Source organism: Myxocyprinus asiaticus, chromosome 7 (genome assembly GCF_019703515.2).
Source record: "Myxocyprinus asiaticus isolate MX2 ecotype Aquarium Trade chromosome 7, UBuf_Myxa_2, whole genome shotgun sequence".
In the NCBI taxonomy this organism is placed as follows: Eukaryota; Metazoa; Chordata; class Actinopteri; order Cypriniformes; family Catostomidae; genus Myxocyprinus; species Myxocyprinus asiaticus.
The window spans coordinates 33,550,474-33,568,733 of NC_059350.1; the positions used below are offsets into that span (position 1 = coordinate 33,550,474).

An 18,260-nucleotide genomic window follows, 5' to 3' on the forward strand; every position below is an offset into this window, starting at 1 on the left:
TTTATTGACTACGTTATTACTACGACCAGCGATCGCCATCTTCATTGTTTGTATTCACCGCCCTGTGGAAGAATGCTTATGTGCGCAGGTGCGTAGTGTTTCTTTACAAAGTGACATCGCCAACTACTGGCCTGGCATGCATAATACAGCGTTTTTAGTCGTTTTCGTGGATCCGTGTGAACGGGGGACCATTTTGACAACGTTGTTGTCTGTACGCGAAACTTTTCAAAAACACAAAGGAAAAACTTTTCCGTTTTTAGTACATTGTTGTCGTGTAAATGTACCCTTATTTAGTTATGGGAGATTTACTCAGCATTCTCCTTTTACCACGTCTCTTTGACCTCTCTCACTCATCAGCTTCTTTCTCTCATAAACAGAACATTATGGAACATATGATTATTATAAGAGTAATAAGACAACATTATGGGACATATAAAAAATACTTTGTTATTAATAATAATTGGTTACCTTTCCTGGACCCATGAAAGGTAACTAGTTAGTATTAATAACAATACGGATTTTTATACGTGTCCCATAATGTTATGTCTCATAAAAATCATATGTCCCATAATGTTCTTGTCACAAACTGCCCTTTGTTTTCCTCTTATTCATGGTATTCATTTCCCAGGATGCACCTTTGTTGATTACCCTCACCTGCCTTCCATCTTCCACAGCTGTTCCCTTTTCCATCATCATCCTTCTGTGTATGTATACCCTCTGGTTTACTTCCCTCACCGTCGGTTCTTGTTAGTTTGTCTGTTTCCCTTTTTTGCAAGTGTTTTATTTTCATTTATATGTCTTCTTCATCTTCTAAGTTACATTAATAAAACAGTCTGCGTTTGGATCCACACTCTCCTGTCTCCTCTCTCCCATCAACATTACAGAAGAACCGAACTTTACATGCTGCTTTTGGCATACAGGAAGTATGCATATTCACAGGGATTGATGATCATAAAAAAACAAATAATAATAATAATAATAAAAAAAACACTTTGTACCTCAGAAACAGTTGTCCATTCTTAAAATATGTCGAAGGTTAATGCTGTAGACTGTATGGGCTCTTTCTGTTTTGTGCATAATTAGGTTAACAATTAGCTACATTTTCAGAAATTTTCTTAACTATAGCGTTGGTCCTACTAACATGTCATGTGCTTTATACAGCCACATTCATTGGCAATTTCCGTAAAGCAAAATCCAGTAGTATTATAGGACGTTCTCACAATTCGCATTCGAGTCATTTAATGCATACCCTGTTAAGAAGACGCTGATGCGTTGTTTATAACACCCATTACGCACTTAAGCGGTATTTTTCGCCGTCCTCCGCTGCAATTACTCAGCGAATGAATGCAATCTTTTCTGACAATAACGTAAACGCCGAGGGGGGTGGAGAGGGTGAGAGCATCTTGCACTTCTGCTCGCCTCGGATGGAGCACGGTAAAAAAAAACCTGTTCCGTTGATTAATTTATGTATAGCTTTATCACACTGCAGACCATTACATCTGTTCGTATTTTTAGCAAACCGGTCTGTTTATACGACCCTTTTGTCAATGACACAGACTCACTATGCAAACAGCATGTAATAATTTCAGTGCACGAAGGACAAAGATCCGGCCGGGAAAGACAGCATGAAGTTACAAATCTCCGGTCTTTTGCTTGCAATGGCAGTAACCTATGCAACGATTGAGGGTAAGTAACCTAACTGTTGCGATCTTAAAGTGTTTATTTCCTGCATCTTTGCATGAGTTGTTGCCTATGTGAGCGCTCCGTTTTACTTCATGATCAAACACGGTCAAATATGAACAAGTGCTTTTGGCTCCATATGTGACTTAAAATGTTAATTTAGATAAGTTAATAAATTAGAATAAAGCCAGTGCATTCAAGCATCTTCTGCCGTTTTACATTGTGCATTCAACTCTGAAACGAATGTAAAGAAATGTGTCTAATTTTTAATTTAGGCTTATTGCTTGAATTATAGCGCCCTCAGCAGGGTTTCTAAATGGGACCTGTTCTTTGAGGAATGTTCATTTCAAAGTCGTGTCAATGATTGAACCATACACTTTGACTTCACTGGTTTTACACCCTTCTGCTTTAATACCTTATTAAGGAACAGCCTTGATCAAACTGATAAAAGTAAACAGCCAGGCCAGATTGTTGTTTGTTGATAATGTCAAAATAAAGCACTAGTGCAAGATATTGTGTGTATTGTCTTCAGGGCCATAACCAGGGTTTGAAAATTAGTGAGGTCCGGGATGCGGTGTCAAGAATTGTACCAAAATTACACTTAAAAATGAAACCCATTCTATACACTAAGAATAACCATATTATCTATCATTACATAAATGGATACAGACATGTAGCTGTTTGCAAAAGATGTTTTACTTAAGATTAAGATACACAATTTACAGACAAGGGTCTTTATTGGGTGCATCACAATTTGTTGATAGATGTTGAGAATGAATGTATTTATATTATTCATTCAACAATACCCATTAATAGTTTTCATATTAATAAGCATTGCTGCATGAATGATAAGTAATAAGAACATTGTCTACTGCACCAAAATACACATAGTATGGTGTATGATAATAAGGCCAGTTTAGTTTATGTCAGACATAATTGCATTACAGTATAGGCTTAGTATTACATCACACTATTTTTGTTTAATGATTTATTTTATTTTTTAATACAACAGTCTAAAAAGCATTGGTGATTCTAGGGTCAGACTTTTGTGAATACATATGGGGCCATCCATGAAATATCAGAATATAATACATTTTATGATAAAAGTTTAATGTTATATCTGTGAGATGTCAGTGATATAGTAAATTGTTTAATTTTACTGAAACTAAAATTTAAAGGTTCCACTAACTTTTTCTCAGCTTCAGATACGCTTAGTTAAGAAAATGTGTGCTTTTAACATTAAGACGTGATAAAAAAACAAAACACTCTATTTTCTCTTTCGTCTTTCCGTTCAGTTTTTTTTTCTCCCCCTTTTCTCCCCAATTTGACATGCCCAATTCCCAATGCACTGTAATTCCTCATGGTGGCACAGTGACTCGCCTCGATCCGGGTGGCGGAGGACGAATATCAGTTGCCTCCGCTTCTGAGACAATCAGCCCACGCATCTTATCACATGGCTTGCTGAGCGGAGACCTAGTGCATGTGGAGGCTCACCCAATTTACCACGGCATCCACGCACAGCTCGCCACACTCCCCACCGAGATCGAGAACCACCTTATGGTGACCACCTACCCTAGCAATTGGGCCAATTGGTTGCTTTGGAAGCCTTGCTGGAGTACCTCAGCACACCCTGGAATAGAACTCGTGATTCCAGGGGTGGTAGTCAGTAGGGCTGTGCCTATGCAATCAAATATCGATATATTGCAACTTTTTCTCACGATATTGTATCAATACTTAGATCCTTGTATCGTGATATATCGTGATATTTTCAGTGCAGTCAGAGACATTTCTATGAGGCATGAAAGAGACTGAATCTGATCCTGCAGGATTAATGGTTTCTCTCATGGACATGCTGGACCTCTCTCACGTGTTCTTCATTTGTACGATCGTAATGTAAATTCTTCAAATGCCAAGATCGCTCTTTCTTTCTATCTGCAATCCCTTACAATCATATGTGCGTTAACACTTCCCATATGCTACACAAAATGTCTGTGATTAGCCACTGGCTGGTAAATTTTTAGATTTCATTAAACAGTGTTTGATTGGTATAGTGGGGAAAAAGAGATCTTTTCACTGCATGCTGAGAGGAAAAGCTTTGACACTTTCTGTGTGATGTGAGTCCAAAGATTAGATCCAAGCAAACCATTTGTTGTTTAATAATGTCTCTTTTAATATTCCCTGCCACAGGTCTTAAAGAGACAGTACGGTTTTAGCACTTGTTCTACATATCTAAGTAAATAGTACAAATTAGGCAAGTAAACAACAAACATGTTACAATGTATATATTTAATATAATATATGCAATTTCAATACATCATTTATTGATATAATACATGGACTATATTTAAAAAAAAAATAAAAGCTAAAATGTCACCAAAATGATGAAAAACTAATGATAAAATAATATTTGTAAAATTGATATGTCCGTAATTTAACAAGTTAGAAGGTCCCCTGTGTAATGAATAACAGCATTAGCTGAAAGAGAACCCAGCCCTAGTAGTCCGCATCTTTGCTTGCTGAGCTAACCAGTCTGTGTGACCCTCACAGAGAACAAGTGAGAGAGCTACTGTTTCACGACCATGCATATTGTCTGTGTTTTCTGTAAAGCAATAAACAGCAGACCTTCACCTGAATTTTTGTCAATACAACGCAGTCCACTACATTATAATATATGTATGTGAGACAACTCAACAGCAGGAAGGAAGTAGACACAGGGAAGCAGGGTTTCTTCTGGCACAGGTAAGATTTTTAATCGGCCACTTCAAGGTTTTTCAAGTTCACAAACTCGTCAGATTCACAGCAGGTAGTCAAACAAACACTATCAGCTTCACAGGAACGTAATAACCTCAACACATTAGCTTCACACACATAACAGATTAAACCGCTTCATCTTCGGGTACACCATGGCCTTTCTTGTGGCAGACTATCTCACTCTGCTGCTGGTAGCGTGGCTGGTTATATGCCGCTCTCCCCATGCTCACTGGAGTTAGAGACAGGTGTTAAACATAATCTAGCTCAGGTGCAAGTGCCCTTACTGCTTTCTCTCTCTCCGGACGGACGCTTGACCACGCCCCCACTGCCACATATCCCCACCGCCCGACTCAGGCTGGGGAGGCATCCGGCCTGCCTACCACTCCCCCCCAAATTCTGGAGAGGAAGTCGGTGACAGCCATCTGTGCCCCCGGTCTGTGGACCACCTTGAACTTAAACGGCTGAAGAGCCAGATACCAACGGGTGATCCACGCGTTGATATCTTTCATGTGGTGGAGCCATTGGAGTGGGGTGTGATCCGAGCAGAGGGTGAAGGCCCGCCCTAACAGGTAGTACTGGAGAGTGAGGACCACCCACTGGATGGCGAGACACTCCTTTTCCAAGGTGCTGTACTTAGTCTCCCTCAGCGAGAGCTTACAGCTAATGTACAGCACCGGGTGCTCCTCCCCCTTCACCACCTGTGAGAGTACGACCCCCAGCCCTCTGTCTGAAGTGTCCATCTATAACACAAAAGGGAGAGGGAAATTGTGTGAATGTAAAAGCGCCCCCCCGCAAAGTCCACTGGACTGGGTCTGGAGCTCCCTTTTTAGTGAGATCAGTCAGCGGGCTGGTGACATCCGAATAATTAGGCACGAACCTCCAATAATAGCCAGCCAGCCCCAGGAACTGTCTCACCCCCTTTTTGGTCTTGGGCCTCGGGCAGGTCGCAATCGCCGCAGTCTTGTCAATTTGGGGACGCACCTGCCCGTGGCCCAAGTGGAACCCCAGATACCGTACCTCCACCTGCCCAATCGTGCATTTCTTCGGGTTTGCTGTGAGTCCCGCTCGTCGCAGCGATCTCAGAACCGCCCTCAGATGCTGCATGTGCCGTTGCCAATCATTGCTGTAAATGATGATGTCATCTAAATAGGCAGCGGCGTAAGCCGAATGCAGTCTGAGGATTCGGTCCACGAGATGCTGAAATGTGGCCATGCCTCCAAACAAACCGAACGGAAGCGTCACAAATTGGTGTAATCCAAACGGCGTGGAGAAGGCTGTTTTTTCACGGGAAATTGGTGTCAAGGGGATCTGCCAATAACCCTTTGTCAAATCCAGTGTCGAATAAAATCGAGCAGTGCCCAACCGATCGAGCAACTCATCAACTCAAGGCATTGGGTATGCGTCAAATTTAGACACCGCGTTGACTTTTCTGTAATCTACACAGAACCGTACAGACCCGTCGCTCTTAGGAACTAGAACAACCGGGCTGGACCAATCGCTGTGGGATTCCTCTATTACCCCCATATCAAGCATTGTATCCAATTCTTCCCGGACAATTTTCTTTTTGTGCTCGGGCAAAAATATCTAAAAATCCTTAAAACAAGATCAATTTGATTTATCTTGTTTTAGAAACGACACTGCATAAGATATTTAGGTTTTTCAGAGAATGTATTTTTAATGTGTATTTTGTCTTTCTGTACTGGCAGAGTTTTTATAGTCAAAACAAGTGAAAAAAATCTACCAGTGCTGAAGAAGTCATCCAAAGTATTTAGAATACATTACTGACCTTGAGTAATCTAACGTAATACATTACAAATGACATTTTACAGCATGTATTCTGTAATCTGTAGTGGAATACATTTCAAAAGTAACCCTCCCAACCCTGTATATATATATATATATATATATATACACACACACACACGTACTGTGCAAAAGTTTTAGGCACTTGTGAAAAACTTTCAAAGTGAGGATTTAAAAAAAAAAAAAATTACATAAATAGTTTTCATTAATCAATTAGCGTCATACAAAGTCCAGTAAACAGAAAAAGAGCTAAATCAATATTTGATGTGAACACCTTTGCCTTCAAAACAGCACCAATTCTCCTACTTACACCAGGACACCTTTTCTTGGTTGTTGGCAGATAGGATGTTCCAAGCTTCTTGCAGAATTTGCCACAGTTCTTTTATTTATTTAGGCTGTCTCAATTACTTCTGTCTCTTCGTGTAATCCCAGACTGACCCGATGTTCAGTGGGGGGCTCTGTGAGGGCCATGCCTACTGTTGCAGGGCTCCCTGTTCTTCTATTCTATTCTATTTGCAAAAGGAATGTTTGGGAGTATAAAATGTATATTTCCTATTGACACACTAAAGTAGCAGATATACATAACCATCTTAAGACAAATGTTTTTGTGAAACATCTTATGTGCCTAAGACTTTTGCACAGTACTGTGTATATCTATCTATCTATCTATCTATCTATCTATCTATCTATATATATATATTCATTAAGCTCTTATGAATGGTTTTAGGAGTGGCGTGCAGACAGCACCTTCAAACCCTGACATAAATGGAGACAGAAAAATTATTTAAATTATGAAACGTTCTTTCCCTTTTTTTATACGTATATGCATTTAATAAATAAATGGGTACCCTCTTAATGCATTGCACACCACGGGTTTTTAGCAATGATGCTGTGAAATGTTAGCTACTAAATTAATAAAACAGCATAGCCTTCTTCATGGCTAGTGTTCGCATACATGGCATATTTCATGCTGTAGCCTGTACTGAAGATTGTGTACTAGTGTAGTGTGCTACTGTTTTTTTTTGAACGTTTCTAACAGATAATGTCATGATGATCATTGCTTTTGTCTTACCGAATGCGGTATGCTGCCAGTATTAATCCGCCTGCTCTCTATATGCGCCTTTTTAATAACTGTCAGTTTAAGTGCCGATGATGCAAAGTTTTTGGTGGGAGGGGCTGCACCTGCACCCTCACTCAGAACTCTCTCACACACAGCGGACACTAAACAATCTAGCCAACTGTCTAAACTGAATTATACATGCAGACACTCAAAGTTTTCAACTTTGATTTTTCTTTCAGTTCAGTCCAGTTTTGCTTCAAAACCTTTTTTTTTTTTTTAAATAAAACATTTACAGAGGTCTGGACCTTGGTGACCTCACTGCAGATTACACCATGATTGTCTGGGTTTGACAGTGTATAAGTGAAGAGATGGGGGATTTATCTCATCTGCCAGCACTCTAGAGCAGTATACTTTTGTCGTTTGACAGGTTCCATCTCTCTCTCTCTCTGAGATTATTTAGAATGTTATTTGGAAAAGATACAAACTTTTGTTCATTCAAAAGAAAAATGGTGTCAAACAGTGTCTTTATATTTTATATATGTGTAGAGAATCCTACTATAAAGGAGGATTTGTAGCTGTTTTTATCTGTAGCATTTGCCTATTTAACAGTACAAGATCGCACACACATATCCTCAACAGTGTAGTATATGAACCTATATTCTGAATACTCTTTAAACAAGAGTTCAATACAAAACTTGTTGGATTTTTTTCCCCCATTTTCTTCCAGATAGTTCAGATTTTGACCCAATCCTAAAATTTTACCCCAAACTACTCTTTTCCCATTTAAAGCTTGCTTTGACCAGATGGCTTTGCTCTAGGGGAGGACAAGAGGTCGTCTGTTCCCATTTGTGGCCAGTGACTAATGAGGTCAATGCATCTATGTGAACTTTGTCTGCCTCAATATGCTAACAACTCCATGGCTTCCATGACCTTTTATCTGAAACAATTGTAACTGAAGGAAATAAACATTAAATCCTTTTCACTTTTTACTATATTATCTTTATACTTCACTGCAGCAACTGATTCATTTATTTATAATGAAAATGTCCTTTGATTGAGAAAGTTATTCATTGTGAGTATGTGTTTCTGAGTGTGACATGTTTGTGTAGACCTGTGTGAAGATGTCCTTAGAATTGCAGCACGATTGAGTACACTATAGTAACTTTAAAAATCCTGATGCAGTTGACAGTAATCTTACTTCTTTAGAATGGAGGAATGACTCAACACATTGAGGAACCAACAACCTCATAAGCACGCTTTCAATCCTGTCTCTAAAAAACCCACCTTGAGCACTAGTTTAAAATAAATAGGTTGAACTGTCTAACAGATGCCACTTTATACACATTAATGTACACACAAATACATATACACTCTTTTTCTCACACTCCCCCTTCTCCCCTTTGCTGTCTTTTGATTTTACACATCCCTGTTCTCCCCCTTTGATTGAAACGTAAACCCAGGAGACATGGCTTGCACAGTCATTATTGATGATATAATTTTATATACAAGCTGCTGCAAGACCCACAGACATGCTAAACACAAAGAATGGGTTCCTAAAGCCAGAGAGAGAATTATTTTGCCTGGGCATGACAGACAGAGATGAGGAAAGAAAGAATGATGGTCCTTCAGCAACAATAGGTATAACATCCTTTTAAAATTTCATTAAAGTGGTACAGCACAGAATTATATGGCAGTCATGGTGAGGGGTAGGGTACAATGGGATTAAATGTCCCCTTTAAAAATATTACTATTATTATGCCAATTGAAAACTCTCTCTCTTTCTCTCTCTCTCTCTCTCTCTCTCTCTCTTTCTCTATATATATAATATTATATACACTATATTGCCAAAAGTATTCGCTCACCTGCCTTTAGACACATATGAACTTAAGTGACATCCCATTCTTAATCCATAGGGTTTAATATGATGTCGGCCCACCCTTTGCAGCTATAACAGCTTCAACTCTTCTGGGAAGGCTTTCCACAAGGTTTAGGAGTGTGTTTATGGGAATTTTTGACCATTCTTCCAGAAGCGCATTTGTGAGGTCAGACACTGATGTTGGACGAGAAGGCCTGGCTCGCAGTCTTCGCTCTAATTCATCCCAAAGGTGCTCTATCGAGTTGAGGTCAGGACTCTGTGCAGGCCAGTCAAGTTCTTCCACACCAAACTCGCTCATCCATGTCTTTATGGACCTTGCTTTGTGCACTGGTGCGCAGTCATGTTGGAACAGGAAGGGGCCATCCCCAAACTGTTCCCACAAAGTTGGGAGCATGGAATTGTCCAAAATCTCTTGGTATGCTGAAGCATTCAGAGTTCCTTTCACTGGAACTAAGGGGCCAAGCCCAGCTCCCGAAAAACAACCCCACACCATAATCCCCCCTCCACCAAACTTCACAGTTGGCACAATGCAGTCAGACAAGTACCGTTCTCCTGGCAACTGCCAAACCCAGACTCGTCCATCAGATTGCCAGATGGAGAAGCGTGATTCGTCACTCCAGAGAACGCATCTCCACTGCTCTAGAGTCCAGTGGCGGCATGCTTTACACCACTGCATCCGACGCTTTGCATTGCACTTGGTGATGTATGGCTTGGATGCAGCTGCTCGGCCATGGAAACCCATTCCATGAAGCTCTCTACGCACTGTTCTTGAGCTAATCTGAAGGCCACATGAACTTTGGAGGTCTGTAGCGATTGACTCTGCAGAAAGTTGGCGACCTCTGCGCACTATGCGCCTCAGCATCCGCTGACCCCGCTCTGTCATTTTACATGGCCTACCACTTCGTGGCTGAGTTGCTGTCATTCCCAATCGCTTCCACTTTGTTATAATACCACTGACAGTTGACTGTGGAATATTTAGTAGCGAGGAAATTTCACGACTGGACTTGTTGCACAGGTGGCATCCTATCACAGTACCACGCTGGAATTCACTGAGCTCCTGAGAGCGGCCCATTCTTTCACAAATGTTTGTAGAAGCAGTCTGCATGTCTAGGTGCTTCATTTTATACACCTGTGGCCATGGAAGTGATTGGAACACCTGAATTCAATTATTTGGATGGGTGAGCGAATACTTTTGGCAATATAGTGTATAAACCAACATGTTTCTCTCAAACTTTCATTTTGAATTTTTTTTTTTTTCAAAGATTTATTAGCAGGACTGCAGGTGATTAGTCAGTAGTTGTGTCCGAAATCACCCCCTATCCACTATATAGTGCACTATTTTGGATGTCGACAATTTGTTTTGCAGTGTCCAAATTCAAATTGTTCCCTACATACGTTCACTAATTCTTACCCACAATACACTCCCCGACCCTATATTGCCCATAATATACAGCGGGGAGGACTGACGAGATGGGAGAGAGAGTGCGAGCGAGTGAGAGAGATGCCAGTTTGCAGCTTCCTTCGTTCCTGCAATCTTTATTTCATGCTGGCTGGAGTGTTTTACCTTTTTGACAAATCATTACTTGATTAAAAATAACAAAATAAAATACAAAGATCCAAAATCATACAGATAATTTTTTATTATTGTTTATTTATATAGATTAAATTATATATGATGAGGTTATTGTTTAGATTTATTTTTCTATAAATACCAAGTGATTTCTTTCTTTACTAATTCAGTGAAGTAATAATATTGTTAACTCGGAAGACTGCACAGAGTGGAAATGATAATTAGCAGGATGATTCAAATATTCCGTTATTGCATGTAGGTAACGTATTCAACTAATCAATGGATGTTATGCTATTAATAACTTTAGTACTGTATTCATCTCTTCTCTGCATTTAGAAACAGTGCCCAGCTTGGATAGGAGAGTTTCAGATACTAAAAAATTATAAATCAATAAAATATACATGCTTATTCAAATGTGTTTATTCTTGTTGACTGGTTTTTATAATTATTTTCATTTTTAGAAAATGGAAATATATGCTAAACATGATACACAGAATGGAGATTTATTGTATATATATACCATGTAATAAATATCTATAATTATTATCTGAAGTAAGATAAAAGAAAGATGAAATACATATGTGACGAAGTTGTTTCTGCTCCAGGGTTCTCTCCGAGGCTCGGTATATACGTCAGCATCTGAAATCACTCACTCATTTTGTTCACTCCTTGCTGATATACACTATATTGCCAAAAGTATTCGCTCATCTGCCTTTAGACGCATATGAACTTAAGTGACATCCCATTCTTAATCCATAGGGTTTAATATGACGTCGGCCCACCCTTTGCAGCTATAACAGCTTCAACTCTTCTGGGAAGGCTTTCCACAAGGTTTAGGAGTGTGTTTATGGGAATTTTTGACCATTCTTCCAGAAACGCATTTGTGAGGTCAGACACTGATGTTGGACGAGAAGGCCTGGCTCGCAGTCTTCGCTCTAATTCATCCCAAAGGTGCTCTATCGGGTTGATGTCAGGACTCTGTGCAGGCCAGTCAAGTTCTTCCACACCAAACTCGCTCATCCATGTCTTTATGGACCTTGCTTTGTGCACTGGTGCGCAGTCATGTTGGAACAGGAAGGGGCCATCCCCAAACTGTTCCCACAAAGTTGGGAGCATGGAATTGTCCAAAATCTCTTGGTATGCTGAAGCATTCAGAGTTCCTTTCACTGGAACTAAGGGGCCAAGCCCAGCTCCCGAAAAACAACCCCACACCATAATCCCCCCTCCACCAAACTTCACAGTTGGCACAATGCAGTCAGACAAGTACCGTTCTCCTGGCAACTGCCAAACCCAGACTCGTCCATCAGATTGCCAGATGGAGAAGCGTGATTCGTCACTCCAGATAACGCGTCTCCACTGCTCTAGAGTCCAGTGGCGGCATGCTTTACACCACTGCATCCGACGCTTTGCATTGCACTTGGTGATGTATGGCTTGGATGCAGCTGCTCGGCCATGGAAACCCATTCCATGAAGCTCTCTACGCACTGTCCTTGAGCTAATCTGAAGGCCACGTGAACTTTGGAGGTCTGTAGCGATTGACTCTGTAGAAAGTTGGCGACCTCTGTGCACTATGCGCCTCAGCATCCGCTGACCCCGCTCTGTCATTTTACGTGGCCTACCACTTCGTGGCTGAGTTGCTGTCATTCCCAATCGCTTCCACTTTGTTATAATACCACTGACAGTTGACTGTGGAATATTTAGTAGCGAGGAAATTTCATGACTGGACTTGTTGCACAGGTGGCATCCTATCACAGTACCACGCTGGAATTCACTGAGCTCCTGAGAGCGGCCCATTCTTTCACAAATGTTTATAGAAGCAGTCTGCATGCCTAGGTGCTTCATTTTATACACCTGTGGCCATGGAAGTGATTGGAACACCTGAATTCAATTATTTGGATGGGTGAGCGAATACTTTTGGCAATATATGTAGTGCACTCACTAACATCCACTAAATAGAAAATTGTGAATGAGTGAACGAGTGAGTGATTTCAGACACAGCTTGTTACCTTAAATTGAATTATATAAGCCGTAAGGGAGTGCATGCATGGAATGTTCTGGAAGTATCGACAATATAACAGTATTTACACTGAGACGTTTAATGTCATCACGTAAACCTTTATTCAAGTTGTGTTATTCTATGGAGTAACCAGTTGGAAATAGAAATTACAGGAACACAGTGTATTTTGTATCATTTTGAAAAGACTTTTTGAACTGTTAATGCCATTTTCATCTGTTATTACACAAAAATTGATTGTCTTTGTCCAGTTTAATGCAAAAATAGTAATTTATTTGTAAACAGGAAGTACATGAGTACCATCTACAGAGTAGACAGACGTTCTTTTGGAAGTGGATTGTTGTTAAAAGAATCAGCAGTGTTCAGTTAGTGTGTGCATGTAAGAACTAATGATATGTGTGTGCAGTTCTGTGCTCATCTCATTCTCCAGACGCTCTCTGTAGTGCTCTAGTCTAAGGTCATCATGTCATGGTGATGGTTGCGTCAGCGTAGGGAACTCTGAGGAGCCTGGGCCAGCTGTCACTCCGTGATTCTGTGTTTATCATGCTAATACTCCTGGGAGAGTGTGTCTGAATTTAATTTGTATTTTCTCAAGATGACCAATCAAATGTGGACATGCTTCCTACTTAACCAGCCAGATATGTTTATATCATATACAACAAATGCCAGTATGGTGCTTTTGGAAATCGGCTTAATAGAGTTGGATTACACTTTACCAAGAAAAATCCCATCAAAACAAGTCAGTTCATTCTGTGGCTATATTGGTAATCCCCTCTGGTATCTATTTCCAGTCATGCACTTGCCCAATCTACTTGAATGGGGAAAGACCAAAATCTCCAAAACTGTGGGTCACCCTAGTGAAACAATAATATACTTTAACACACTTTATTCTTGGGTGCTTCACTATACTAAAGTATATTATTGGCAGACTATAAACTGGTATACTTACAGTTTGCTAAATTGGAACATCTAATTTTGTACTTAATGCACTTTAGTTTGCCGAAAGCAGTGCTGTAGTGCAACTAAAGATGTGTTAAGTATACTTGGTTGTGTCAAAATTGAACTTTTTTCAAGTATACTTTAGTACACTTTAAAAATCTACCTTTGTATTTAATGTTTTAATATACATAATTGACTCAATGTGAACTTATAATGTATTTTGGTGACATTACAATTGCAGCTCTCATTTCACTGTAAGAATGCTGGACATACATTAATGTTATACTGAAAATATACTGCTGGCCCACAACTGAATTTCAGCTGGCACTGATATATGTACTTCTGGCACTTCCATACCATGCTATTATAGCATGGGTATTACTGGGAAAAAGTTAGGGGAATCTAACATTGTGAGTCTTAAACCACTGTTCAACAACAACACTGAAAAAACTTTTTCACTGTTTTACACAGGATCACATCTGTCTCAAAGCAACACTAATCTCACCCAGGGTAACTAATAAAATAACCCCTTTTCATTACATAAAATGACATATTTAACATTAAGCTGAACTCGAAACATATCTATAACCACATTTACTTTTAAATGTTATTTAATAAAACCCCCAAACAGTCCCCAAAACCTACACAGACCTACCTCATTAATTATGCAAACACAACAGCCAATAGCAAGTCCCCAAGCAGAAACATCAACAGACGTTACAATATATTCCTAGAAAGGACTGTAATGCTATGTAGTTTTAACACCTGACATTTTATTAAAATAGGTAAATGTGTCATTTTGACCTTTGCACAAAGAAAAGTTAAAAAATTCAGACATCAGATTGGTCCATCTAGTCACTGATCTACAAAGGCCCCTGACCGACAGTGGCTAACTTGTGGCTAGTAGACAGAAATTAATAAAAATGGATGAGGGTGCACTGGCTAGCTAGTTGTCACTGCCATTCTGTGTTATTTGTAGACGCATGCAGAACCATAAGGAGATGCTCCGTTATACACGATTATAAGTCCAGATGTTTATGTAGGTAGTTATAACTTACATGATATGACTTATGTGCTAGTCATAGAATGACCATATACTGTTTGCACAATGTTAACAAGCAAAAAAAAATAACAGTGTGTAAAGGTTCCAGTAATAAGAAAGGAAGCGGGAAGCGGGGTGGCAGTCCAAGTAAGTCAACCTTTAATTGCATTTCAGTTTCACAAACACAGTCTTTGGGCTTTTGAGCCTCATGAACACAGCATTGAACTCTTCAGCTTCACAAATGATAACAACGGTAAACTTTTCAGTAGACACACACAACGTCACTGGACTGTCTCTCTCTGTCTCTCTGGCGTTCTCGGCAGCCTTTTCAAGCCCGTCTCCGTCGTCACTGTAATGAGACACAGGTGTTTAGTGTTAACAATCACCAGGTGATGGCCCTTACCACTTCCTCTCTCCCCGATGACAGACACATGACCACGTCCTGCGCCACATACCCCCCCACCCATTGCTGGAGAGGAAATCAGCCACAACCATCTGCAGCCCCGGCCTGTGGACCACCTTAAATTTGAAGGGCTGAAGTGCCAGGTACCAACGAGTGATCCGTGCATTGGTATCCTTCATGCGGTGGAGCCACTGAAGTGGGGTGTGATCTGATTGGAGGATGAAGGCCCACTCCAGCAGGTAGTAGCGGAGGGTTAGGACCGCCCACTTGATGGCAAGACACTCTTTTTCAATAGTGCTTAGTCTCCCTCAAAGAGAGCTTACGACTAATGTACAGCACGGGGCGCTCCACCCCCTCCACCTCCTGCGAGAGAACAGCCCCCAACCCCCTCTCTGATGCATCTGTCTGTAAAATGAAGGGGAGAGAGAAGTTAGGAGCATGTAGGAGTGGCCCGCCACAGAGTCAGTCAGTCAGTCATATTTATTTATTAAGCACATTTAAAAACAACAGCTGTTGGCCAAAGTGCTGTATAGAGTTTAAACAAATAACGTAATAATTAAAATTAGGACACAAAACACAATCACAGACAATGCAAAATTTTTATTTATTATTATTTTTTTTACCACTGCACCTACTGGTGACCATTTGCAATAATAAATGAGTTTTAAGAAGAGATTTAAAATCATCATATGTTGATGCAGTTTTTATGTAAAGTGGCAAATTATTCCAGAGCTGTGGAGCAGCCACTGAGAAGACTCAATCTCCTTTCAGTTTGAGACTGCACCTTTCAGAGTGCAGATTTCACCCTCGTAAAAGCCTGTTGGCATGCCTCCGTCCACTGGACCGGATCTGGCGCCCCCTTTTTAGTGAGATCAGTCAAGGGACTGGTGACATCAGAAAAATTGGCACAAACCTTCTGTAATAGCCAGCCAGCCCCATGAACTGTCTCACCTCTTTTTTGGACTTGGGACGTGGGCAGGCCGATATTGCTGCAGTCTTATCAATTTAGAGTCGTAACTGCCCATGACCCAAGTGGAAGCCCAGATACCGTACTTCCACCCATCCAATTGCGCACTTTTTCGGGTTCACCGTGAGCCCCGCCTGCCTCTGCGACCTCAGAACGGCTCTCAGATGCTGCATATGCCTCTGCCAATCATTACTGTATATGATAATGTTATCTAAATATGCGGCGACATACGCAGCGTGTGGCTGGAGAATTTTATCCATGAGGTGCTGGAATGTGGTGGGAGCCCCGAACAAACAGAACAGAAGAGTGACGAATTGGTGTAATCTGAACGGTGTGGAAAAGGCCGTTTTTTCTCGGGATAATGGAGTTAAGGGGATCTGCCAATATCCCTTAATTAAATCCAGTGTCGAGTAAAATTGAGCCGCACCCAACCGATCGAGCAGTTCATCAATTGGGTATGCATCAAATTTAGATACCGCTTTCCGGTAATCAACACAGAACCGGACTGACTCACCACTCTTAGGTACAAGAACAAGCGGGCTGGCCCAATCGCTGTGCGATTCTTCTATTACTCCCATTTCGAGCATTGCCTCCAATTCGTCCTGAATCACCTTTTTCTTGTGCTCGGATATGCGGTATGGCCGACTACGCACAACCACTCCAGGTGGGGTCTCGATATGGTGTTGTATGAGGTTAGTATGACCGGGAAGAGGAGAGAACATGTCCGCAAATTCTTTTTGCAGCCTTGCCACCTCCTTGAGCTGGGACGGTGAGAAGCGGGAAGTGGGGTGGCAGTCCAGGTAAGACAACCTTTAATGGTGTTTCAGTTTCACAAACACAGTCTTTGGGCTTTTCAGCCAAATGAATACAGCATTTAACTCTTCAGCTTCACAAATGATAACAACGGTAAACTTTTCTGTAGACACACACACAGTGTCACTGGACTGTTTCTCTCTGTTTCTCCGGCGTTCTCGGCTGCCTTTTCAAGAACGTCTCCATCGTCACTGTAATGAGACACAGGTGTTTAGTGTTAACAATCACCAGGTGATGGCCCTTACCGCTTCCTCTCTCCCTGATGACAGACACATGACCACGTCCTGTGCCACACAGTGTTTTACATTCTCTGTGGTTTCATGTTATTCTTCTACCAATACAGTGTTCCAGTAGTTTCATCATCATTGGCTGAACAGACAGCATTTCATTTAGTTGAAAAAATATTTTGAGCAGCGGTTTGTGTGAACTGAATATAATGACAAGCACATAGCCAGTCTCTCTCCACAGAAGCAGATTTAAATCTTTTTAGTTTGATTGCATCAACATTCAAACTGTGTAAGGGGACAGTTTTTGACTAATATTTATGTAGATAAATAACTAATCACCGTGATTTTAGAAAGACTGCATTACTTACAACTGACTAGAGCTGCACAATTAATCGAAAAATGAATCGCGATTACGACTCTCACGATTATGTAATCGTGAAAACCGATGATTACAGCATTCAATTTAAGTCTACTCCTGTTTCGTTAATGGTTTCTATTTAAAGCATGTTTGCAGCAGTTGAGTTTCTAACCAATCCCAGATCTGCATTGAGCAGTGAAACGACAATGGCCAATCAGAGACACAGTGAGTCTACAGTACATTCCTATCAGTAATGACAACCAATCCATATGTGCGAGTTTTGAATAGTCTAACATCCAGATACTTGCTTTACAGTATATTTCATCTCGGTTTGCAATGGCACATGAAAATTAGTGCTAAAGAAACATAACCTGACACTCGAAAAGTGTCAATTCGTCACTCTAACGGATCCGAAGGAGACTGCCGAACAGTCCGCATCTTCATCCGTTTGCCTTCAGAAGTGAAGAGAAAAAGATTTTTCTTCCCTCTTCAATCAAGTCGATGTCGCTGATTTCTCCACCAGCCTGCCAACAGAGTGAGGAAACTGCCTCGAGGGACCGAGTCGGAGTTAAAGGACGGATGAACACACATTCTACCTGCGTCCTCATACGATTCAAGTAAGAGGTTTACGTCTGGGCAGAGGTAGAATATTATACTGTGTTATTCTTGGGTATCAAGGTTATTGCTTGTACAGTTTACAGACCGCCAAGTCTGCTCATTGCTGCTAATAATACTCATGGTATTACTGTAATGTACT

General features: G+C 40.8%; 1 protein-coding gene across 2 annotated transcripts in view; it reads left to right on the plus strand.

Annotated features, from left to right (window-relative positions):
* Window positions 1–1,270: 1,270 nt before the first annotated feature.
* Window positions 1,271–18,260, plus strand: part of chrnb3a (cholinergic receptor nicotinic beta 3 subunit a) — a 35,132-nt gene continuing 18,142 nt past the window's right edge. For both annotated transcript variants that reach the window (XM_051702366.1, XM_051702367.1), the window contains exon 1: window positions 1,271–1,686. In XM_051702366.1, coding sequence (XP_051558326.1) covers window positions 1,626–1,686 — 61 coding nt within the window. In that variant the 5' untranslated portion in view covers window positions 1,271–1,625. The remainder of the gene's footprint in view (window positions 1,687–18,260) is intronic.